This window comes from Dermacentor andersoni, chromosome 10 (assembly GCF_023375885.2).
Source record: "Dermacentor andersoni chromosome 10, qqDerAnde1_hic_scaffold, whole genome shotgun sequence".
Classification (NCBI taxonomy): domain Eukaryota; kingdom Metazoa; phylum Arthropoda; class Arachnida; order Ixodida; family Ixodidae; genus Dermacentor; species Dermacentor andersoni.
Window position 1 is genome coordinate 108,263,042 of NC_092823.1, and position 26,692 is coordinate 108,289,733.

Consider the following 26,692-nt stretch of genomic DNA (forward strand, 5'->3'; position numbering starts at 1 on the left):
AAATCTTGTTGTAAGATTTAGCTGTTCGACCATCCTAGTGCACTCTGCAGCATCACCTGCACCAGATTTCTTTACGAAACCTTTTCTGGCACTATCCACGGCCTGCCTTCCGTTTTTTGCATTGGTGTTGCACTGCGTCATTTATAGTGAAAATTTCAACGTAAGCAACCTCCTTAGAAGCCACGCCCACTTTCATGAGCGGGTATGCATCAGATGCGCAATTTTTGAATTGCTTGTGGTGCAACCGCAAGCACGCCACTTGCTGGACATGTTCTCCATAAGATGAAGTATTTATTAGTCCCACTTTTGATAAACAGTGTTTTGGACAGATTTTGGGTACCATCCCCCTAAAAGGGTTAAGCATACAGAACAGTCCCTGGAGGAGCAAGGTGTGGAAGCACCAAGGCAGCTGCGTTTTTGTAGGCAAGACTGTATGGACACACACTACAAACTACCATAGTCAATCAAGCTGTTGGACCCATCTCTACAGTTCCCCTCGTCCCTCCCTCTATTCTATGTTACAAAGCATCAATAAAGTGTAAGGCTGTAGACCATTGTTGCCGTAAATCCATAATAAAGCCAAGGTGATGACGGGTACTCACGCCTCGAAGTTGGCAAAGTTGTCAAACGTTGCCCACCCAGAATCGACGTTCGATGTTGCGGCATTCTCCCACGGACTCGTTGTGTCCATGGCAATGGTGGTGTCCACTGCGATTGGCAGGAAGTGCTGTCAGTTCGTTTTTCAACACTCACAGTCCGTCGCTACTCCAGGGGGTACTTGCCCCCCAATAGACCAAGTTTATGCTGCACAGAGGTTTCTCCAGATGTTAGTGAGATGTCTAAGTGACTCCTTACAGGAATGGGCCAAGATATATACCAAATGGTGCAAAACACTACTTTGACAACAAATCCCTTCACACTTTGATACATGCTACTTCTAACAGCGCTTCATTGTGAGTGCCCAACACGACCAGTAAGATACGCTAGCATGTGCCGAGGGAACATAAGCTATCGCTGATACAAGATTTCAGAAAATCTTTTATCTGTATGCCTTCAAAAAGACTGCAAAACAACCGGAACAAATTTGCAGATTTGGCAACAGTGGCTCAGGTGATTCAACATTCCTTGACTAATTCCCAGAGCTCGGACTGTACACTCACGTTCGGCCGCCTGGTCAACGTCCATCTTGACTTCCTCACTCGTCGTGGCAGCGGCGGAGGGCCGCGGGCCATTCTCGTCGTCCGAGTCGCTGCTGTATGGCTCCTCGCTGTCGTCTGTCAACCTCCTGAGCAGCAACAGGCGTTGAGCCCTACCCACAATTACTCGATCCGCAGACGGGGCTCCAAAGAATATGACACTATGCTAAATGGATGCTATGCGCAAACAAATTCACACACAGAGGAAGGACAGCCAAATATGAGCCATTCATGTCATTAAGTTTCCACAAAAAAGAACTACTAGAGGGAACTTCGGTAGTAGTGCCTAAGGGGGTATTCAAGTTTAGTGAGCATAGGAATGACGGCCAGTATATGCCATTTGCGTAAGCGTCACCCTGGCTTCAAACTGCTTTGTGGCTATGCAAATTGATCATTTTCAACCAAACATTCCATTATAAATGCAACAACTCACAAAGACTATGCATGTGTGCAGACACTTACTGCTTTGCTGTGTTTCACTACTTGGAAATATTGAAAGATAAAGCCCGACATAATGCCGCAAGAACGTCTGAAGCAACAAGCACAAAGTTTACACTAATCCATACACTACCCCATTGTTCCCATGGTAGCTGAAATGTTGTAGCACCAGAGTTCTCTCTATAATTGTTTTTGTACGAAGCTCTATGGCTCGCTGTTGCATCCACGGCTACTGTACGACTGCTCACTATTGTCCGTCAACCCCCTGAGCAGCAGCAGCAGACATTGCACCCTGCCCACAAACACTCGTCTCAAGGATGACAAGACTACAAAAAGACATGACACAATGCTAAACAGATGTTATGAGTGGACAATGTTGAGCAAGGGAAGAAGTCTTACATGAGTGAATGAAGTGGGTGCTTCCATCTAGTGATCAGGAGAGATACCACCTTTCAGTTTACCACATAAAGCACAACGAGACTGCTATAGTGCACCAACTATCTTATATGGAACGCTAAAGAGGAAGAAATGCTAGATGAGTTTAGACTGAGAAGTATCCTTTCAAAGCTCTACTTCTGTCAAGTTTGTGGCATGCGGTTGTTCATGACAAGGGAAAATGAGGGCCAAGCTTTCATTTCTAAAATTTCGCACCACACCCCTGCAGCACCAATACATTAGTGCGACTTCACAGATGTCAAAGTATTTTCTAGTAACTGGGCTTTCAGCACGGCACGCACTGCCGTGAAGCCACCACCTTAAGGCCAGGTTCTCCACTATTCAGTTTCGTTATCTCCTAGGGAACCCACACCTCTCCCCCCTTGCGTTTTGAAGCTCCCCTCTCCCCTCCATGGTCACCCTTTCTCCTTTTTACGGATCATCATTTTGCATTTAGTAGCTCGCTAGTAGCGCACGCAGCAACTGCAAACGAGAACTTTGGTCACAACGAACTGCACTCAATGGCCATCTTAGCGCAGCAGAAGCTGATGACAAAGCTTTCACATAATGGAGCAAATCACGATGTGAGCTTGCCGATTGCATATCACGTGATCGTACGTACGTCACCCATGCCTGCGGTGCTCCCTCGGTCTGCGCGAAGTGCTTTGCAATACAGCTCAGTCGTATTTGAACAGCCGCTGTTGTCCATGCGAGAACTGCTCCATCTGCACCGTCACTGTCTGTTGCGCGAATGCTAGCTGCGAAGTGATTCGATTCACATCACATGTCACGCGACTGTTTTGTCTGCAATCATGCCTGTTGCATGAATCCAGCTTTATCAGCTTCACTGAAGGGGGGGGGGGGGGGCAACTGGCTGAAGATATGACATGGAGGAGTCGTGCATCAGCGAACGAAGGCCTTTTGCATTTTAGCGTTGTTCTATGCTGTTATTTCCACAGGTTATATGTGCGATTTATACAGGCTGATTTTTTTTTTCTTTCCGGGCTGCTGTACAGTCACCGACTGTTTATTCGGACCTCACGGGGACTACGGAAATGTCCGAATAAACAGGTGTTCGAAAAAGCAGATTAAGAAAAAGAAAGAAAGAAATCCTTTATTTCCACACACTTATCCAGGCTTGGCAGTAGGCTTGAAGAAATCGTGAATGCGTCATTGCACGCTGTTCTGTGTACGCGCAATCAGATAAGCCTGAATCTCGGAAAGGATCATACGGTCACAATAGGCGGCTGAAAGCACAGTCACTGCTTGTCCATGCTCCGCATGCGACGGCAGCGTAGCACATGGTGCGTCATCTTCAGACTCGGAGTCATCATCCGGCGGTGCAGCAGAAACCTGACGAATGATCTCACCGTCATAAAGTTCTGCGGATGTCAGTACAGCAGTGTCAGCACCTGTGAAACTTTCAAATGAAACGGTGTTCGGAATCGCAATGCAATTGCTGCGCAGGTCTCCGTAGAACATTTTCGGCATCAGTATCAGAAGGTGACATTGGAAGGCGACAAATCCTAGGCCTCCCGGCACCCGCTTGCCAGCATGCCCCAGCGCAGTCTGCGCGGTGTTAAGAATGGCCCACTGAGGTGCAAGTTTTGCCAGCCAGTTGCGACAGCGGCGTCAACTTTTCTTGGAAAGTCACCGTTACGCTCTAGCCAAACGACGTCACTAAATCCACTGTATGCAGAGGACAATGCCGCGTCCTCGCCTCTCCGTCACGGGATCGCCGAGATGAGTTCGACGAACCAGGCTTTGTGACGGAACCCGCCACTGCCGACCCGGCCTGCTGTGAACAAGGGAGTACCCGAGGGAACGTAGTTGGAGGCCCCTTCCCACGCGCCTTTCAAGACGCAAGACAACGGACAACCGGCGGCCGCGCTGTGGGGGTCAGCTCGGGGAATAAGATGCACCTTTCTGGACGTAGGACCCCGAGTTCTGCGAAGACCGTCCGACGTCGGTGGGGACCGTGAACCTGTGCGGAAGTGTGTGTGTGTAAGCCCTCCCGCAGAAAGGTGATTCATCTACGTCTACTGATCGAACGTTTCCCTCACCTAGGGATCGAGGGAGGACCGAGTGTTTATAAACCGCTGTTGTGCGGCTGCTCAGGGTACTTTTCTCTCACAGTCATGCTAGACTGATGAACTGCAACGTCCTGATGTAGATACTGTAAATAAACCCATATCCCTCATTAACGAGGATAAGCAGTCCTTCCTTCAACAACGTCCTCGGAGTGGATAAGTCGGACGACAGCATGGGCCAGCTACCATCTAATTCATGCCCGACTCCAATCTTGACAACCGATCACGAGCGATGGGATTGACCCCCCAATTTTAACAGCGGGCACTGTCGGCGCCATTAGACACTTGACGCTATGTTTCCGTATGCCATGGTGAATCACCGCAACCTCGACACAGCACACAAAGCAAACACCACCACGCCGACACCAGTCGCACAAACGAAAAATGTGGCCTACTCGCAGCGTCGTGCATGAAGAAAGAAACAAATCAGCTGCTGGATTGTCTTGACATGGCTTACTAAGCTGAGGCCGGAACTGCTGTAGCCACTCTATCGAACCAGGCAGAAATGATCATGATGAGCGGGGATTTCCAGTAGCGCCACTTCGTGGGGCAGCAAGGAGGCTCCGTTCAAAACAAAAATGGCGTTCAGCAAGTGGAACCATGCATCGGTCAGAGTCGGTGCATGGTGCTCTCGATCGAGTCGGCTCAAGGAGTGTCCGAAAAATCAAACGAGAGGTTGCAAGGTGTCCGAACTTTTCGCAGTTGTTATACATTATGGTCTATGGGGAGAATGGCGGTGCCGCGAAGCAGACCGAATAATCGAGCATGTCCGAATTGTTGGAGTCTGAAAAATCAGTCGGCGACTGTGGCGGTGTGGGGTTATATGCGGAAACATACAGTACACTTGTCACAAGCGTAGAGTTAATGGCAAGCAAATACACACCAATCAGGCAGAAGGGGCCAAATAAAAGTTAATACTTACTTCAACACAAGCCTACAAACATTAAAAATATAACGAAAAGTTAGACATAATTGTAAAAATCCTTGTGGTAGAAAACTGTGCTTCAACAAAAGCCAGCCATCTCAGCATAGGCTTTCAGGCAGCAAGGCTGCAGCTGAGAGCTGTGAACTGTCAAAGGAATACTAAACGTAGAAATTGCACATCTGGGCCTGCCTCAACATACATCTTACTAAGACAGGTTCATAATGCAATCCAGCATGCACCAATATTGTCGACAACTTTAAGTTTAAGCCTAAAGTGGGAGACACACAGCACTGGTCCATCTATTTCAAAACATGCTGCTAAAACAGTTATGTGCAATTTAATGGCAACTGCACGAAACACATTTTCACATCCCTAGTAGCACGGTCACTACACAGCATCAAGCGCATACGTTGCCACCTGGCAAGGTCACGTGAGAAATGCGTTCCGAGTAGCGGTCATTCAAAGAAGCAAGCAGACAGCGATATCGGCACGTCTGCTTCACAAGAATGATCAAGCAATACAGCAACACAAGCTTTTCTCCTCTAAAACCTTTCAGTGGCACTGGAACGATGACAGTACCTGCGGCCACGCGTGTCTGGGGACAGGACAACCTCCTTGTCATCCCAGATGTCGTCGTCGCTGTCCGCGTCGTCCAATGTCTGAACCTTTTCCCGGCAGATGCGCTCAAAGAGCTCGGCCTGACTTTGCTGTAAAAGAGAAAAAAAGAAAGAAACCGTTCACTTCCCAGTACCCTGTCTACTTTGTCCTACTGGCATCTGTAGCAAAAAACAATTCCATCTAACATTGTTCAAACTGAATTAAAGAGAAGGAAAACTCAAATGAAAACTTGTATTAAAAACCCGACGTATCAGAGCCCAAACAGCTCCTTCTTCAGGGGTGTTCCAACGGTATTCACTTTTCCCATCAACAGGCTGAAGTCACTGCGAGTTACCAGAATGATGGAACAAGCAAACTGCCACGAAGAACCAACCCGTTCGCTATTGAAGCCTGCAAATTTGCAGCCTGAATATTTAAACAAATTTTTTTATCTGTTCCTAGGTGACAGCACTCGGCACTTTTTTAATACATTTACTCAAAGCTCCTAGGCTTGCAGCAGCAGTGATCTTGATCAGAAGCCTCCTGCATTTGAAGTTTTTCAGTTGGTGTTCACAACAAAGGTGGAAGTGCGAGTGGTCTTTTTTCTAAAAATTTAAATACAACCGGGCAAGTAGCATTTTCTTCCATTTTATAATTGCATGCAATGATTTTTTTATTACGGAGGTTGAATACTAATGATAGAATTATAATGAGGAGTACCTACATCATCAGACTAGCGCTTGAATGTGTCAGGGGAGTCTGAAATCGTGCTCTGGGCCGCTATCTTGTACACGTTGGAAAAGCAGACGTTCGATTTTGCCTCGCTTGATTGTCCAGTCTGCGCCGATATTGCGGCCTAGGCCAATCTAGTCCAATCGCGTGAGGAGAAATCAAACGTTGGCTTTTCAAACGTGTACAAGATAGCAGCCCTGCATTTTCCTTGATTTCTCTATTACTAAAGATCTGTTCGTGATAACATTGACGCCTCAGGTGTTCTCGAGCATTAACCTATCACTTTAGCTTGACTTTATATTTGCCGTTAGTGTCCCTTGAAGGAATCGCCAGCTGTCGTCTTTCACTGAGCACTCTGAGCTGCTGCACACTGCAAGTTGTTAACCAACGTCACAAACGGCGTTCCAAATGGCATTTCAAATACCTCGTCCCGGCGCGCGCACTTCTACAGTGTTTATGCCACTCACTTTTCATGCAGAAAGACATTTGCAAATAACTTTTTCACATTTATAAATTCTTGCAAGATCTACCAGCCACACCGGCTTGAAATGCATGCTTGAAATGGGCGAAAACTTCGTTCAATAGAAACTGTGTCAGGAAATTAATTTGGTAAATCGCAAACATAATACACGGCTTTCAATGAAACTAGGATAGGGAAATGGAAACAGTCTGTTACACAGCGGAGTTCATTAAATCGAGGTTCATTATATCGAGGTTTGAGCGTACAGCTATACTGTACTCTCGAACCTTCCACGCAGTGGTCACGGAAACCTCTAATCATGCATGTCACTTACCATGTTAACCTCAGGCGGGAGCTGAAAGTTTGCCCTTGCCAGCTGGTCGAGCTGACCACTGGAAACGAGAAAAACAGGGCGCACTTGAAGTCCGTGATGCTGCCTCAGGAACGTCTTTTTCACACCATGCACCTTTCGGGCACTTGTGTCTAAAAACTTGTACACATCAAGCCTCTGTGTCAGCCTCCCAAGTAGGTTGACATGAGCAAAGCATGCACTGTGTATACTTGTATAAGGGCCCCACTTTTCTCTCGCGATCTTGATGTTGTGCCACCCTTGTACAGGGGCAGCCCATTTTGTTCCACTTTCTCCAGCTATGCGCAATCCTCGCAATTCCTCTGTACCAAAGACAGTGTACGCTATTGTTTCCATGATGCATTTATTTGCTCACACATGCATACCACGCACCTCGAGCCCCGCTCAGTTCTCAATACTGTCACTGTCACCGCAGCTCTAGCTTAGTTGGGCAGTACTCTCTGGGATAAAGTTGTCCTCCAAGTCATCCATGCTGTTAAATATTCCTCCAACTTCAAGGCCTTTCACCACAATCACCGAAGAAAGCCACACAGCCTTTCTTTTTTTCCTTTCCAAATTTTGGTCTGCCAAGCTGGGAGTGACTCTTACATTAGTGCAGTCCTTATTTGATTGTAATATATGGTAAAAAGTAACAGCACGGCATGACCGATGTCTGCATTACTTGTCAGTAGTGCTAATGTCTTATCTAGGAGCTCTCTTCTTTAATTGATTCTGACAGCAGTGATCAACATCAGGCTAACCCAGCCTCTTCCCAATTGAATATTTGTAATAATAAAGGTAATAGCCACGATTAGAAAAAAATTCGTTGTGAAACTCACTCACAATTTCATATTTTCTACAACATTTTCCTTCGGTCTGCTTTTAATGGTGCTGAGGATGCAGCAAAGCATTAAAAACTTGAAAACTCACACTCAATGAATTGGCTCAATAACTTGGTACTGCTGAAATTCAACAGCGACACATCAAGATTCAATTTATACATTCTTTTCGATGCTGTGTTTGTCCCCCCTCGCTGTCATCTGCATTTCAATAACAGCCCTGGAACTCTGCAGCTCAACAACAGGCAATGTGCAAAAGTTCAGCCACTCACACGAGGTTTTCGTCCGCCTCGACAAACTCGTCATCGTTGAAGCCAAATTGCTCGACGAAGTTGCTTGTCACCTGCTCCATCTGGTAATCAGAAAAGGCCTACGGCCATATTCGCACCCACGTCACGAAATCCCGCACCACAGTCACATCAAGGTGGCACAGAAGGTGCCACAACACAAAGCACTAACTGTTCACAACTACGCAACTAATGCAATGGAGATTACGACGACTAACGGCTGAATGCAGCAAGTTGGGCAAGAATTAAAGCAGTGCAAAAAGAATTGTGTAATCATAAACACCTAGATGGAGCAGAAAGCTTAGGACAAAATGAGACAATGCAACAGGCTCCAGTCACACATGCGAGTACATGCAAAAATGTCTTGCCAAACAGTGCAGATCGATGTGCTATATAATGGTCTAGGTGTGACAATGTTTCTTTTTTTGCAAAAGGACCTGAGCAGGTACAATGTAGCGATTCCATTGGTTCAATTATATTCCATTATCAATTACCTCTCACGACCAGCCGACATTGCATTTTGTATTGAATCAATGTGACAATTACGCCTTCTGTACAAACCCATCCTATATGTAATAACCCCTCAGAGAGAAAATAAAAATGAATGAATGAATATCATAGCTTATACGGAACACTGCTTGGACCACTGACGTAGCACAAAAAGTAAAAGAATGGAAATAGAGTTCCTACGTTATTCTAGCCCTTGCTCCCAGGCATTGCTAGGCAATGAAACCCAATTTCTTTCCAGCAATTTAAACTATTGCGACCATGTTCGCCAAACAACACCACTGTCAGCTGCCATCAAGTCATGTTCGACTCACAGCAACTACATAGATAAATGACCTACAGTGAGATCTGGGAAGAGGTTTCTTTAACCTCACTCGGGCATTTCGTTAATCCATGCCACTTACCACTGCTAACTTTACCTACTGTTAATTCTTTGGCCAGTGAATCAGTATAACACAGGACACGGCCTAAGTGCTTATGCTTTCATCTACACTACGTGTTTTATAACAAGTGTTTCATAGCATGGCAAGTTGCAAAAATATGTAGTGATAGACCAATAAGTGATACTCAAAACATGGCAACCATAATGCAACCCCAGCCCCTGCAATAGCTTACAGCGCTTGCAGTTCAGAAAAGCGCGGCCTTCCAAGATCACATCCCACTTCTCTGAGGCTGGAAAATTATGCAGTTACTTAAGGAATGGAAAACTTCCCCAATGCAAAAGGTTTTGATGTACTGTAAGGTTACAATACTAAAAGGAACAAAACAAGGAAAAAAGTAAGCTTGGAAATAAACACCATAGGGACCTCAGAAACATTCTACGCTACCTCCCAAGGCATTAACCGTCTCTCCCAATTCAGGCAGGTGCCCATTAGCCAAGACAATCCGACAGGCAAAGGCCGGTCGCAGCCACAAACCAATGACGAAGGCAATCTACAACGTGCAGCACAGACAGCAGTAAAATCAGGGCCAGGCAAGAAAATAAGACACGTGAGGTAAGGAGACAGATAGACGGCACGTACGCACAGAATTTCACACAAAAATTACTAGAAGGAAGTCTGGTAACACTGTATGGAGGCACTGTACTAAGATGGCAGTGCAAACACAGTGCAAACTATGGAGAAACATGGAGGTGCATTATCGTTGGCTTAATAACAAACTGTAGGGTGTCATGAAGTAAATGTATGATTTCATTGGCCACGCTTGACTCCTATAAGTTATTACAGTGCTCATAACAAAACCTGAAGTTGCAAGATCCAAGACAACTTCACTTAAAACGAGGCAAATGATTGTTTGCTCACTGCTCAATGTATGTATACTGGCAGCAAATCTTGCCATGTCTCGCCCCGTCGCATCCCGCAATGAAGAGTTCGTTATATCCAATATTCGTTATAAGAACATATTGGATACATGCAGATATCAGAAAGGTTAACTTAATGCATTTTTACGTTTACTTCTTTATATCCAACAATTCATTCTATCTGCGTTTCTTGTATACAGGTTCGACTGTGTGTCAAACGCTTGGCACAAGAAACTCAATGCATCACATTTTGCACGTGAATGCACGCCTAAGCTGTCCCGCAGTTAGACAATGTGAAGACCTCGTACGATTCACATTAGACAACGGTGAAAGGCTCACATGCCACATATTGGCATGGCAAGCCAATGATGTGCCATCAAAATCATAAAGTTAGATCATTTTCTCTGGTCTGCCTACAGCAGACCAGAAAAAATCACTTGCATTTCTCTCCTAGACCGACATGCAATATCTTTTTTTTTCCCGACATTGGAATGTGCACTTGTAACGGATATCAGACATAAAGAAGGTATTTTCAAGCCTCGCTCAGCTCTGTTAAAACAAAGTTTGACTCATTAAACTGCTTGATGCCCACTTCCTTCCCAAACTGACTTACACAGTCATTAAAAGAGACATCAAATCGCTTTACACCAGTAAAGTACTGTTTCAAATCTCTGTTTTCATTAATTGAGCAAAAATACGAGTGCCATTATATTCATGTAATGTCACATATTTCGATATAGTCTGTCCGTACTTCAAATAGGCTGTCCCAAGCTGGGATGGCCTGCCCGTCCCGACATGGGAGCAGCCCGCGGCGGCTCCTCCCTTGTAAAGGGGTTTCAGAGTTGCTCCTCAGTACCTGAATAAAGTTCATTGCCTGCCTGCCTGCCTGGTACCAGTGAATGAACTAAACAGAAACCTGACCGCACGATGCCAAGTGGTGTGACTTTGGGCGATGTGATGCTGCCTTGAAGTTCAAGAAAACACTGTGTGCAATTTAAGATTTAGGTTGTTGCGAGGATTTGATTTGGAACATCGGAAAGAGATATGATCAGTGTTACCATAACTGTTAATACACCTGGGCTTAAAAACATGAAGGAACTATCACTGAGCTGCGCTAAAGGTCAAGTGCATGGGTTTGTAACCCTTGGCCGGGGACTCCCCAGCTTTATGCAATCAGGGGGCACTGATGACAGGGGGCACCCATGAGCTGTCTGTAACAGCTGGGGTCCTTGCACCCAAGGCTCACATCAAAGGGAAGTGATGCCACAAGTGAACAGCTCTTCAGCAGTAAATCAGTTACAGAAGAGTTATGCAGACCAATAAATTTTTTTTTTTAATTACTGCTTTGGGCCAGGCAGGCACTTATTCCACGAACTGTTCAAATAACCAATGATGATGAAGTAGCACATGTATTAACTTTGGTACTCGTAGACAACCCCACCTGGTCCTATCCTACAAAATGTAAGGTTGTCTGCAGAACCAAAGGGTTACACTGAACCCAGCTTGGGAACCCCAGCTCTGCACAAATGTCACAGGCACGCCTGCCCACCAAAGTTAGTGGAACAAGGAAGCAACCAAGGAATTTAACTAGTGCGCGCCCTAAGCAGGTCAGTGAATATCAATAACTGCAGCATTTACCTGTCATGTAAATTGTGCAATGTACTCGCAGACAACTTTCACAGGTAACTCTCGCAGACAATCCCCACAGTCTCATTTACGAAAATGGACGTCTTACTACAGCCTTCATGTTAAAATAAGGCAAAATGCCAACACCCAGTTTCTCAAATTTTTTTTCACATTACTCCTCTTCATTATGCGAATACAACACCATTGCAAGCAGCAAGCTAAGCCATGCCTGCCAACCTGTGTACTTTCGTAAAAATCCTGTTGACCCAACAGAAGAGGATACCAGATTTTTTTTTTTCTTTCTGTGCTCTCAGATGTGCTTTTTGTGGTATACCTACACTCACTTTATTACCAATGATTTACCTTTAGACGTAACGCACAAGCAAGTACCATTTCAGCGACTCTGCTCTCGGCCATTTGGCTTGCTTCAGGAGCTCGGCCAAATAAACTTGTTGAGAAGCAAGCACACCTCCAGCATATGGTGTCTTGTGTAGCTACAAGAAGGCAGTACAAGTACCACCACAATCTCTCTTTTCTTATGGCCTTCTTTTTTCCAACAGAACTTATTTTCCGCAAAGCTTGAAACATTTGTAAGATCGGAGAATAAGCCCGAATTCATAAACTTTAGGAAAAATTCGTGAGATTTTTGCAGGTATGCTACGTGCCGATTCGATATTTTCTATGAGCAACCAAAGCAGAAATCACTGGTCAAATTCTGCTGGACTACTCGGCACAGTAACGCATGGGAGAAAGCTTCCACCCCTGTGGCTTCTTTTCCATTGCCACAGAAAGTTGGATGAGAGTATACTACCATGCCATGCCCATAGATCACTGCACCCTATCCTATTCCCAAGTTCCAGACCCTGCGAGCAACAGGTGAGAAGGAATTTCACCTTTCCAGAGTTTAGAGATTCCAAAAAGCTTCGACGCACGGGCGGTGCATCTTCAGCCACAACCCAATATATCCATGCAGCACCCCTTGTTTGCACTGTGGTTCAAAGTCTCTGCACCAGAGCGCCCTCTAGTAGCCTTCGTATGAAAATCTATGGTTGTGGAAGGGGAGCAAGGAAAAGAGACAGAAGTGAGGAAAGAAAGAAAGCCTATCTCACCTGCTGCACAGACCTCGGGAAAACCTGCATTGTGGGAAGTGAGGAAGAAGGAGGGTTAGCAAACAGAATCATGAACCCCTCAGGGGGGGGGGGGGAGAAACAAACGAAAAAAAAAAAATAATAAAACCCAGAGCCCAAAGAGAGAGACGAAGGGTCTTTTTGACGGGCAAACAGGGTGAGTTGCGTCGCATCACATCACAAAGGCTAACCCCGCCAACACCTCAAACACTAAACAAAGACCCTCTTAAGGATAAAAACGCAAAAAAAAACTCAAAGCCCAAGGAAAGAGTGAAGCTGAGTAATGTCACGGCACATGTGACAAGAAAAGTCGCGTTATTCTAGATGTCGCGTTGTGGGGGCCAGTCATGCCTGCACCTAGTCGCACACCAGTCAACTAGGTGCAAAGATATCATAGGGAAACGAAAAACACTGACATTGTGGAAAGAGTGAATGAGAGTCCCGTCACATGTGACGAGAAAATTAACCCTCCTTGAGACTTGACGTCACAGGTGTAGTGATGTCTACATGTGAGACTGATAAAAACAAAAAAAACTTAGAGAAACAAAAGACCCAGAGCCCAAGAAGAGAGAAAGGACAGTCTTTGACGAATAAACGCAGTAACGTAAAGCCAGCACCTCTTAATTGTCACACATGGGTAAATCCACAAAAACCACAGGCAAGGATGGAGAGGAAAACAGGTGAGGCTCGGTGAACTCGTCAGGTGAGCCCCAAATAACAGGCATCTTGGGACATGCTGAACCTTTCTTTTGGCAGTTCACTTGTGAAAATATGGTTGTAATGTCACAGCTAAGTCGTCACAGTTGTAACTATGAGCAATAAAACAAACACTGTTCTGAATGCCCTAGAAACTCTACAAGCTCTCTCATTCAAGCAGCTGACAGCTTCTCCTTTTACCTCATCATCACAAACCAGTGCATTTAACACATTCAATGTGACAGATGTCACGGGTGGGCTCCTGCAGTTTTTCTTCCTATGCAGCTGTACAGGGCTTTCCCGCAGTGCGCAAGTGAAGTCTTTGCTAGAAATCAGAGAGAAAAAATTCTTGTTCTTTCTGATCTGATGCATCATGGTGCCCTTTCTCCACAGCTTGAGTAACTTTCAAAGGAGCACAACTCCCTGGTGATTCACAGGTGGGTCACGATGCCCCAGAGGAATACGACAAGTGACCCCCCCACCAGTGGATCACGATGCATAGGAATTCGGACTCTAAGAACTGCTCACGCAGCGAACATGCTAAAAACGATGATGGCCCATTCACACAAAGCAAAGCAGGGAAGCATCAAATAAGATTCACACTGGATTTCGCTAAAGAAGAGAGAAAACGGTTGGGAACTGTTTTGGCCCACAAGACTGTAAAATGTATTTTTCTGAATAGAATGCAAGAGCTAAGCTGCTCCCCCCCCCCAAACTGCTACCAGCTAAACACACACTTCATGCACTCACCAGTCAGCTGTCACAAAACCTACCCGTGTATTTTACTGAAATCCCAAGCATACACACCAGGCCTCCGCATTGTAATTTCCTTGCACCATAACAGCTGTTGCTAGACCTAAAAACATCCATGTGCAGTGCAACTACAGTGTGTACTAGGCAATGAGGAGACCAGATGTTCTTCCCAGCAGCATTATTTCTACTAAGCTAAACCTCAAAGCATGAAAAAATTATTTTCTATCAACAGTACATCTGCTGCTAACCTTCTGGAAGGTTTCTTCAGAATTCCAGGTGGAATAGCCTACAATGGTCACCAAGACTGGTGTTTCGCTTTGCTGTTTAAACAAACTTCATAAGCAGCGTTTCGGAATTTTGTTTCTCAATCTCAAGCATGACATTCAGTGTCCTGGTGATGGCGGAAGCAGCCATGACGAGGTTCCTTGAGAAGACCCCGATACAGATGCATATTCCGATTCCCATTTCTGCGAAGACAATACCCCAAGGTCAGTCTGCCGACTGGCCCACTCCCACATGGAAAAACAGGCACGCACACTGAACTAGTGTGCTGTGTTACTATTCTGTCACCATTCGTCTGTAAGACTGCATTACCTCCCGTCTGCAAAACAGTTGCGCAAGTGCCTATCTTGCCGTTAATCCCCAAAGGACTTCATAACCTGATCACGTGTGAACATAGCTTTTTGCATACAAGCAAACAAAAGTCACAGAATGGCTTCTACAGCCAGTAGCTGTTTGCAACTGCCCTGCATCTGCTTTCCGATGCTGCATCCCATCGAAGAAGTTAATGCCGAAGTTGCAGAAGTGCAGCACTTCATACCGCAGTCCCCAGACTGATCTCAGAGACCGGAGACTGCGTTGGTGCCGCCGAAGGCCGTTGCAACCGAACCGGTCCATGCAGCTACTGTGCTGCAGCCAAACGGACTACGCTCTTTGGGGATGACAATCAGAATACGACTCCTGGCTGCAACCACTGGCTACGCACCTGCTGAAGCGCCGCCTCTTGGTGGAAGCCAACATCACGAAGATCGATGCACTCGTCGTCGTCAGTGCTGGATACGTTGGGCATTCCGCCACCCTAGACCAAGGCACAAGAAGCCCACCGTCAGCTTTCACTGCCATCACCTGCTTGTTTTAAGCCTACTGCTGGCCAGAGGACTCCAATAAGCACAATTTTCTTAACCCCTTCCGAGCCTTAGACGAGTTGGGTTCATTCTTGCGTTTCTGGTAAAAACAGCCAAGGACGAGCTCAACTAGTCAGCGGTACTTTCGCTTGGTCATGCTTTTGGCAGATGGCTGCCCGCAATCCATGCAGAAGTGAATTCATTCTTTAATAGGATGTAAAATGGCAACTGGGATCTCAAAAATTAATTTGGGCATTTGGGGTCACAATCTGGGATAATAGCATGGCACAGAAGGGGTTAATTACACCTGTTGTGCATTAGTCATCTTTCACAGTCACAAACAAATCTAAAGTTGTTGATGTTTGCACGCAGCATGGCTATGATCTGGGTATTACGGCATTGCTATAACAACGTACCTACTGCTCAGAACAGCTTTGCCAAGGGAAGCACTAGCGTTGTTAAATTCGCAGCTTGCTATCACTGCAAGGGATGACTTCTGTAAACTACACACCCCACCAAAAAAAAAAAAAAAAAAAAGAAGGGTAGATCAATCTGCTATGCACTGCAAAGGTGGCCATCCCTTTTGCACGCTAGTGTGTACTATTTTTCCAGAGGCCTAACCAATATGAGCACTCTTGTTTTCGATGTCTGCACTTTATGTTACAGTGGCGCAGTTTTGGCTTTTATGTTTAGATCACACTTCACGCCATGTTTAGCGACTAGATGACTAGCAGCACGACGTACCGTGACAGCGATGATGTTATGGTTCTCTCTTATCTGGAAGCAAGAAAAGATGATGGCACGAACTGTACCACGCGCACTGCTGTTCGCGTTTTATTTGATGCCAACAGCATGTTACAGTGTAGCCGCACTGTGTGGTAATACTACCCCTATACTGCGATGTAGCTTCTGTTTTCTTAACGTTTCTTTTCTCGCCTTCAGATAAAAGGTACCCAAGACAGAAATGAAAATATTGCAGTATAAGGGAAGCATCATCGCACATTGCTGTCAAACCGGATGTGCGTGCCTATCGATGCTGATGACTGGATGGAACGCCGTATACCTTCGGTTATGCTCTGGCCACACACTCCGCTGTTCGCGCTTCATGTGGCGGCGATAGTTCATTAGACAGAGAGAGCAATCCTCTAACTTCTGAAGAAGCTTGACCTTGGCGAGTTGCTTAATGTGTGACATGGAAACTTCCCAGCAGCACAATATGACCGACATGAACAAAAACATAATACAGCACCTACATTTGTCCGATACGTTCATTCACGATTTATTCAAACAATGACAAAAAACATTTGTCTTGCCAAGGAGGCTGATAAAGAAAGGCATGAATGCCTTCATGTCCATCATTTTGATGCGCTGATAAGTCCTGGTGATTAGCAAACAGCCACAAAACCAAAATTGCTGAATGTGTGCTGAACAGATCCAATATGCAACAGTACTAAACATTTTATGATGATGACATAAAGGTCAGGTTAAACAGAAGCATGTAGCTGTCTAGCTGTCCAATAAAGTCAACATAAATAAGTGTGCATCAAATTTCATGAAGTATCAGTTTCTTGGCCCACTGCATGAAAGTAAAAGGATCTTGCCCAACTTACCAAAGATACAGTGTTTTTCTTGTTTATTTCTACAAGCGTCTCCGTAGTGAACGTCTTCCATCGTCCCTGCATGTCCTCAGGAAGGTCTGAGAAATAGAACATGCAGACGTCTTCGATAAGACTCTTGCCACGGTTAGGCGGGCCTCATGACAAATTAACATAAAATTATTAAAATTAAGGGCAACCAAAACAGAACCTCAGTGCCACTGTCAACAGTGGTAGGCGTTCCTCTTGAGGTAGCATATGACATTTATATCCAAATTTTGTTTCCAAGTTCAGGTGCTATAGGATGACAGCGATTGAAAGGATGCTCCACATCTGCTGCCATGGCTGTGAGTGGCGTTAGCAATTACACGTACGCCCAAGAACATGAACATGGGAGGGAGGGAATAGCCGCCTCATCTGAACTGGTAAAGCTCCTACCAAGTTGTCACACCTTCCACTTTTAATTTCCCTATTATTTTTACATTTCAATTAAAAAGCACAGTTAAGTTCCGTGACGCTTTCCCTGGCTTCATTCAGTCATTACCAAAGATAAATGAAGCCCCATGGTTTTTCTCATTCATTTGGCCTTTCCAATGTTACCGCTCACTGCCGATTTATTGCTATGATTACGTAGTCACTATAAGAGCAACCTTATGCGTAGCTCGAAGCTAGGGCAGGGCAACTGGTTCTGCCGTTAACCTGCTATTAACAGTGGCACTGAAGCTCTGATTTAGTGGCCCTATATAACTTTTGTTTTCCACTCCAGTACATACTGTCAGCGTTCCAAATGCTCAAGGACAAGCGCACCTTTTAATCGCTCTCTCACAATTTCAGAGTTGTTCCCACCGTCCGCTGCGGCTACGATGTCATTGACGATTTTCGTAAGGTGGCCCATGTAACCGCGCCGGTGTTTTCCAGGCTGAGATCTGGGAAAAAGAGACAAAATTTTCGCAATGGCAACCTTCAGGCACGTGAGTCAGCATATCTTTTTTTTTTCTTCATTTGCATGTTTGAGAAATCAGCCACGTTTTGCAAGCTCATGGTGCTATGCCTAATGAGTTCAAAAACTATCTGGACATGCTAGCAACGCTGACAAGGAGGTGCCCACATCCCTTCTGTTGATGTGCATAAGATGGTGTCGATACTTCTAACAAGTAATGTTCAAAAATCACTAGTGACTGCAAACTAACCGAAAAAAAATTAATAACTTGATTTTTCTAGCATTTTTCTCTTACAGTAGTGCACGATCAACTTGAAACAAGATGAGATTTTAGTCGAACCTCGTTAGAACGAAGTTGCGTTTAACATATACATTCATTATATCCAATATTTGTAAGAAGACATATTCGTCTACACACTGATACTAGCAAGAAACATTTTTGGTTTGCTTCGTTATATCTGCACCTGGTTTATCGAGGTTTGACAAGATAACGCCTTCTGTCAAAAGCTCACTGCTACACTACTTGTCACAAGGTTGGCCAAGCTCTTGTCTGAAGGAGGTGCAATGCAGGATTCCAAATAAAAAAAGAGACCCAGCTAGGACACCAGACACGTGTGACAATATGAGAGCAAAATGGATGAAGAGTTGCGTGTGCAACTCAACTGTTCCACGGTGTTGGCGTCCCAGGCGTCCAGGCATCTCTGCACCAGCGTGCAGCTTCCCAGCAGCTGGTCCAGCAGCGGGTGCACCTTGTTACCCTCCTGGTCGAGCGAGTGCGCCGAACTAATCACCGAGCTCACCAACTGCGCCACTTGCGTGTGCAGGAAGTTGTTCCACGAGTACTCAAAGAACAGGTCCTGCACGAGCAGTGGCATGCAAGTTGTAAGGAACTCCCCGACAAATCGTGCTTACACATGGCAAATAAGGTGGGCTGTTGCCAAGACGTTTTTGCGAATATCTGGGCCACGGCTCCCACTCCCGCCTTTCGGAGGTGTGATAGCCACATATTCCAATGTCACTTTCCCATTTCACACATACTAACTGTGATCTTTGCTGGTTTACAGCAAGAGTAATCAAGTTATTCAACTTTGGTTCGGCGAAAACAGAGTATTGAAAAATACAATTTTTGTAAAGCTTCCTTTTTGTAATGTTTGATCATGTTATTTTATCAAAATGAAAACACAGTCAGGCATGCCACTGTCACATGTTTAGCAAACTGTTGCTGTTGGTATTCTCAGCTCACTGCACAAGCCTTTTTGCATGCAAGTTCAGCATTCGCAAACTTTTTTTAGAAATCAGGCGCACACATGAGCGAATGGCTCATTTGCTACACCTGCGACAGCCCACCTGCGAAACAAAGCAAATTGTGCCATGTGAAACGAGCATTAGGCTTGTGCACAGCACGTATTGCTGAGTAGATCTAGAAGCAATGACAAAGCCTGTAGAGTGAATTTTTTTTTTGTGTGCATTTATGCATGACAATAGAAATACAATTTCTTAAGGTGCAAGCAGCCTGTGCCAAGAACGGTGGTGGCAAGCATTGCTAAGACTAACAGTGTGCGGCTTATCTCAGCACTTGGCCAAAAGCTGCCTGAAGCCTAAGCTTAGCGGTCAAAGCTAAGGAGGACATCGCAATGAAAGTGCTTTATTGTTATTCCTTATCAGATTTTCAGCAACCACTACACAGAAGTAATGTTCCGATGGTATTTACTCAACTTTGACGCTAACTCTGGAGAAGAATTAGTTACATAGGGTGCACACTGCGACATGGCATGACAATCTCGTTTGCACATTCACCAAACTTTTCCAACACTTGATGTGAATGCGAATAAACGGCTTTTTGCCAGACCAATGAGGACACAGTAGGCTAAAGCTTCCCATGCACTACTGTCATGTGACAACTATTGAGCCTTTTCTTGGTTGACTATTTTTAACAACTTTGTGATGCTGTCATGCGACTCTTCTGTGTCCTTGCTCAACCGACTCCCTAACTCACAGCTTAGCATTGATGTCATGTAACGCTCTTCAGCGCACCCTCTAAAATGACCCTCACTCAGAGCTTAGCATCAATGACATGCGACACATGTGACAGCATGCCTTCTCAATTGGCCTGTTCTTTAAAGCTTAGCAACAATGTCTTGTGACGCTCTTCAGCACGCCCACCTAATTGACTCCATCATTCACAGCTTGGCACCTACGTCCTGTTGCGCTCTTGAGTCCAACCCCTAGACTCCTTATCAGCTTAGCGCTAGTGTCACGTGCCACTCTTCAACTGACTCAGTCATCAGCTCCGCGCCTACCTCACACAGCACTCTCTAGCACCTATTGCTGGATTGACTCCTGCACTGAGACCTATAGTTGTATCTGAAGAAATGAAATCTTGGCCCACACAGCTCATTGGTGTCCTGTTGACAGTCAGTAAAAGCACCAGATTCAAAAGGGCCTAGGTTTAAAAATCCCTTAGGTGCCTTAATGGCTCTTATAATGGCAATTACCAATGCCAGAACGTGAGGATGGCATATTCACATTACGCTGGCCTCCAGCAAAATGACACTGTCAGGTAAGTGCCACAAAACCGGCTTACGCTGGTAAAAGCAACTTCATGCTACACCTGATGGGCCCTCGTAATGGAAATGCTTCCGCTTACCAGGATTGTGGGCAGGGCTCCCAGTTCCGCCAGTTTTTTGTTCACATCTTCGTTGTTGGAGTTGATGAGGGCATTCACCAGATGGCAGACTTCAAGGCGTGTCTGTCCCAGAGGAGGGTCCAGTACGCCAAACGTTGTCGTCCAGCATAGTTTCTGCCACACGCAACAAAAAAATAACAGTCTTCATACAGCTTTATGCAACTCTCGCACAGTGAGCTGGCGTGAGAACTTAAGGGCAGTTCTGCCCCCTGTGTGTGGTTTTTGTCTTTTCTGGCTTTCCAAGCCTACTCTTACAGTTAAAAGTGGCTTTCTTGATATTGTAGAAATGCGACCTACTAATACAGCTAGGCCAAATTTTCTATTGAGCGGTTCCTTTAAGTTTCAAGCGGTTCAAGGCTAGCTGAGTGTTCAAAACTAATCAAAATTAGCGAGACCCACATGGGCCGGGGCAGTTGAGCTTCAGCAGATGGTAGTCAGCGATAGTGCGACAGTCGTGCTTCTGGAAGTATGTAATTCTTATCGAAATTCGGAACACAAAGTTTTGCTTACTTCAGATTCTTTATTAAACTGCATAAATAAATATGCAGTCGAACCCACTCATAACGACCCCAGATATAACGATCCATTGGTTAAAACAAGCACAATTTCAATGCATTTACAATTTTCCAACCTTGGCTATGAAAACTGCTTCCAGATATAACGAGCGTTCTTTAAATCACCATACTGCTACAACAGACGCTTCGAACCGAGTCGGGGTAAAAAGAGGGCACACGCGACGTGCCAAAGCACGGCAGCACCTTCCCAGCTCCAGTTGGACCGCAACAGTGACACGGCCTTCGAGGTGAGCGGGTGATTGCCTCACGTGGATTTCTAAAGCCGCAAAGAAGGCCATGCATTTCAGAGGCAAGCCTCCAGGGTGAAGGCATGCCACGCACAGCATAAACAGCATGGCGCCGAGCAGTACAGTATTGGATGCCACGACGGCACCGCTCTCATTCCTGCGCAATTGACTATGCGGCACCATACATTACCCCTGTTTCAACGACTTGGAACGACCATCTACATCTTTCCACCATGGGAACAATGGCCGCTCAAGCATTCCTGTAGACAAGGCTCAAGTCGGCGAGAACTCTGCACAATGCGCTGCTGCTGTGCAATACTGTAAAGGGTTGCCGCTTACTACGCTGTTATCGGGAGACCACGGTTCGGCATCACTTTGTTTACGCAATGCCGATTGCTGATAATGGCTCACGGTGACGTTTTAGCTTTCGAACACTGCATTTTTTGTTTCAACGGGAGTGAAACAGTGAACGTAATATTATGGCTCTTGAGCCGCTGACGTGCAGTCCTAATGCAGAGACCACGTTCGAGACCTTAGCAGTATGACGGCATGCCGCAGTAGTCCTTGAAGCTTTAGCTTGTGGCCATCTGCAATGTGTCACTCTCGTGTGCAGAATACATTCAGGTCCCGCTAGTTGTAAAATACATCATAATTCCTCAAATAAAAAAATGGCTAGTTGCAGTTTTAAAATGACAGATGACAGGAACTGGGTGCCATTTCGAAAGAGCTACACGTCGTCACATTTCGTTCTTTAGATTGGATGTTCGTAATGGAAGTTTGCAGCTAGGTGCGGGAACGCACCCGGAACAAAAAGACACCGGAAATTTGGTTTTTGGACCAAAGTGCCGCCAAATTGTAACTGCTGAGACAACTTCAGTGCGGTAAATTTTTGAGCGTTCTTATCGCGAGTCCCTATAAAGAACTACTGATATAATGACCACTTTTTGTGGAACTATCGAGTTCATTATAAACGGGTTTGACTGTAAACAGTAATAGCAGGAAAAAGCACTCTGATCTAAATACCCTTCTTGATTGACGTCAGCTATTGGCCAATGGCAGCTGCACATGGGAATCTGCTATATGACGAAATATGACAGCCCCTAAAAGACTAGGGAGACGGCTTTTTTTGAAAGCAGAGCGTTTAAGAAAAAGGCAATTTCACAATCTGCTTGCGAGCTCCACGGGGCCGCACACAACTGCAAAATTTGGCCAATATGACCACAGCAGCGTATGCTATCAGCAGACTGTTTTTTCACCAAGCCCGAGGGGTGGTTCAGGACACCTTTAAAACATGCATGCCACAATGACACCTAATCTACCCATAACAAACGTTTCTAAAGAAAACATTTGCTTGCATGCTTTCAGAATCCAGCTACCCACCTGAGGTGGGTCCATCAGCAACTTGAGGAAGTCGCTCAGGCGTGGTAGCACCGCAGCCAGCACCTTTTCGACGCCCGCCCGAAGACGCTCCACGTCGAGCGCCGTCATCTGCTCCGCATTCTCGCGGAAGAAGAGGGAAGTGAAGACTGCTGTCTCGGACTGCATCATGCCGGGACCACTGCCTCCTCCGAGTCCTCCGCCATTGGGGCCATCAGCGTTATTGCTGTTCTGCTGCTGCTGCTGCTGCTGCTGCTGACCAGCCAGCCTGAAATGACAACCGGAGCAGCCACGTGCAAAGAGAGTGCGATTCAAAAGTGAGAAGCTCGGGAAAAAGCTTAGGAGTTCAGTGACAGTGTGCTCATTGAACCTGCTGATCACGGTGCACCACAGCTAACAGCCACAGTCCGTAAGTGTGCCTGCCGCTATGTGTGACCGCATGTGCAACTGACTGTATCTGTACATTGCCATGGCAGGACACAGACCACTCAAGACCTTGAACGCAGTGGCACAGCTATATGCATGCACTAAACAACGGACAATGCCATTCTCCTAGTAGGCTGGCCATCTTTCTATTGCACAACAGAGTAGTTTACAAATGTAGTTTAGCTTAATAGTCCTTTTAGGTGTGCCTTTATTGCACATTTAAGTACAAGAAGGTAGAGCGTATGAGTATCTTTGCCTCGCAGTTTGAAAAAAGGTCAGTCACCCACATGGTCTGCTTCCCAAAAGCGGACTTAACAATAAGAGAAATGCATGCAATGCCAGTTTCATGGTTTAAAAAAAAAATTGTTTAATTGAGTGATTCGGATCAGCTTGCAAATCGGCAAGTGAAACGATGGAACAAGGCCTCACCCTTGCTTCCGGAATTCCAGCAATGACAGCAGGACGGAGATGCCATTGACAAAGACAGACTCGGACATTTCGTCCCCAGAGAACATATGCTCCAGGAGCGCAGCCACAGACTCCGTCCTGCAGGGGCACAAAATGAAGGGAAAAGGAATGCTACTCGTCCAACTGCGCGAAGAAATGCGCAAAGTTTGGCTAGCTGGAAACTTGACATTAATTGAGCATTTATAGCTCTCTTGAAGGAGCACATCCTTAAAGCAGTACTTGTAGCTGGGCTTGTTGGCGCATATTCAGGAAATATAAAATACATATTCAGTAAATATATAAACACCTGGAACAGGGTCAGAGCAAGAGGATGTCAAAGAAACAGCGCTCGTTCCATCCTCTTTCTTCATCCGTATTCCAGGTTGCACTTCTTTACATCCACATTTTCAAGGTTGTTGAAATTCCACGGCCCGCTTTAGGAACTGCACTTTTAAGAATGACACTTAAAGGAAGAATGAAGATTGGGGAGCATTAAACCTTTAGGTGCCATGAAGAAGGTGTTATTCTGGTGCATTTTTTTTTTTTAAATCAGTCCCAGGGACTACTCTGCCTCATCCATGAGTTTGGGCCCTCTTTATAAGTGCCATTAACAAGCCAGGCTGGTGCAATACATTTTGACGTCCTGGCAGGTTCCCTCCTTGGCCGATAGGGGGCCTACAGACTCCATTCGTCTAAAGTCCCTTGATAATTTGAAAGTACTGCCACTCTTTGAACTCTGCCACCGCCAGGTGACCTCCTCACCTCTTCCTCCTCGCCCTTTGCGCGTCCCCCCCACGCCAACGAGTTTTACCCCCGTTTTTCTGCACAACGATTGGTCTCGCTGCCGTTGCCTTTGGAAACAAGCGGATCTTGCGTTTTGCTTGTGTTTTTCTTTTTAGTTCACGCCATTTTTTTTCCCTCCGCTCGGCTGGCTCGGCGTTTTAGCTCGGCGCAGCGAACGTTGTACGCTGTGTATCCTGCTCTATGTGCTAGTGTTACGCCGTGCTGTTGTGCATATAACTGCAGCAAGAAGCCTGAAGATGGTTATGCAGCGTTTATGATACCATAAGGAATGCGTGACGGCTTGTGCAGGAAGCAGTGGCTGCATGACATTGGCCGAAAGCACTTTCTTCCGACAAAGAGCAGCGTTGTTTGCGAGCTGCGGAGTCTTTCTTATCGCTCATAGCAATGTTTTTTTTATTCTTCCAGCCTGCTCACCAGCGTTTTTCTTGCGGCAATTGGTACGTTGCATAAGAATGCGGTTGCCCTCCGTATGCTTAATATTTTGCGGCGGCTCAATCACCTCGGACGTCGCCAACTGTTGTTATTCAGTCAAAAACGCAGCACTATAGATTCTGCTTTCTGCTGTGAACAATTATGTGCGAAGATACAGCCTCTCGATCGCACTTTTTTGCGATTGTTAGGACCCATTGCCTGTTTTACTGAAAATTGAAATAGCAGCTTGTAGAAGAGCTATTATTCCTAGCTTACGTCGTTCTGTGCGTCAGTCAGACACAATAAATGCAAGCCCTGAAAAAATTAGTGGCAAGTACACCCATGGTATTGCAAGTGATGAGCGTCACATAGCATTTTTTTTAGTTTTAATGCGAAAGCCTATAGATCTGTATGTTTCAAGGTCGCATTGTGAACAGAAAATATCATGTGACCCAAGGAAGGCCAGACGGAACCCAGAGCATGTCCACCCCTGTATAAGAAAATTAGCCAAGTTAATTAATGATTCATTAGTGATTGAATTAAGGTGAATTAGGGAAGATTAAGGTGGATTAGAGTGTATAAGGAGGATTAAGGTGCATGAATAAGGATTAAGGTGTATGAAAGAGGATTGAGGTGGATGAAGGAGGATTAATGCAGATTAGGCTGATTAAGGTGAAATAGGGTTGATAAAAGAGTATTAGGACTCATTAAAATGGATTAGGGTGCATGAACAATGATTAGGGAGCGCCGTGTATGTGGTCTCTCGCAGTCCTTGTCCTTCGCACTGTACATCATTTTTTATCATGAATTACCAACTATCTCAAGCAGCCACCCTACATTAGGGAGGATTAAGGTGGGTGAAGGAGGATTAAGCTCGATTAGGGTAGATTAATACGAATTGGGGCTGATAAAGAAGGATTATGACATTAGAATGGGTTAGGGTTGACGGCGGTGGATTAGGGTATATTAAGCAGGATTAAGGCAGATTAAGGTGCATGAATGAGGATTAAGGTCTATGAAAGAGGATTTAAGGTGGACGAAGGATTAAGGTTGTAAAGCCTACTGTAATAAACCTTAATCTAGACTAATCCTTCATCTACCTTAATCCTCCCTAATGTACCTTAATCCATCTTAATTCACCATAATCCTGCTTAATCAACCTACATCCACCCTAATCCTCTGTAATGCACCTTAATTCTTAATCCACCCTAATCCTCTTTTATTCACTTTCTTTCACCCTAAATCATTATGTACTTTAATCCAACATAATCCTCCTTAATGCATCCTGATCCTTCTTCATCCACTTTAATCCACCCTAGTCCACCATAATCCTCCTTAATGCACATTAATTCACCTTCATCGACCTTAATTCACCCTAACACCCCTTAATGCACCTTACCGTAATCCTGCTTAATCCACCCCAGTCCACCTTAAGTGACTTTAATCCCCCTTAATCCATCTTAATGAAATAACTAATCAGTCATTACTTAACTTTGCTAATCAGTAATCATCTCTTATACACGGCTGCACATGCTTTGGTTCGTTTCCAGCCTTTCTTTGGTCATGTGATATTTTCTGTAGCTCACAACACAACCTTGAAATAGATCTAAAGCTTTCACTTAATAAGCCGTACACAGAGGGATGTGCCACAAGCGATACCACATGAGATGCACAAAGTAAAGCATCCCATGATGTTAGAGCTATGCTAATATGGCTCTAAGAA

General features: G+C 45.4%; 1 protein-coding gene across 3 annotated transcripts in view; it reads right to left on the reverse strand.

Annotated features, from left to right (window-relative positions):
• Window positions 1–26,692, reverse strand: part of fmt (phosphatase 6 regulatory subunit 1-like protein fmt) — a 67,168-nt gene that overhangs the window by 17,961 nt on the left and 22,515 nt on the right. For 2 of the 3 annotated variants that reach the window (XM_055077774.2, XM_055077772.2), the window contains exons 8-20: window positions 23,737–23,853; window positions 22,885–23,149; window positions 20,664–20,816; window positions 18,680–18,873; window positions 17,884–18,002; window positions 17,092–17,177; window positions 15,343–15,435; window positions 12,891–12,914; window positions 8,334–8,431; window positions 7,208–7,265; window positions 5,664–5,791; window positions 1,161–1,285; window positions 603–708 (exon numbers count right to left, since the gene is read on the reverse strand). In XM_055077774.2, coding sequence (XP_054933749.1) covers window positions 603–708; window positions 1,161–1,285; window positions 5,664–5,791; window positions 7,208–7,265; window positions 8,334–8,431; window positions 12,891–12,914; window positions 15,343–15,435; window positions 17,092–17,177; window positions 17,884–18,002; window positions 18,680–18,873; window positions 20,664–20,816; window positions 22,885–23,149; window positions 23,737–23,853 — 1,566 coding nt within the window. The remainder of the gene's footprint in view (window positions 1–602; window positions 709–1,160; window positions 1,286–5,663; window positions 5,792–7,207; window positions 7,266–8,333; window positions 8,432–12,890; window positions 12,915–15,342; window positions 15,436–17,091; window positions 17,178–17,883; window positions 18,003–18,679; window positions 18,874–20,663; window positions 20,817–22,884; window positions 23,150–23,736; window positions 23,854–26,692) is intronic. The other variant, XM_055077773.2, reaches the window with a different exon arrangement.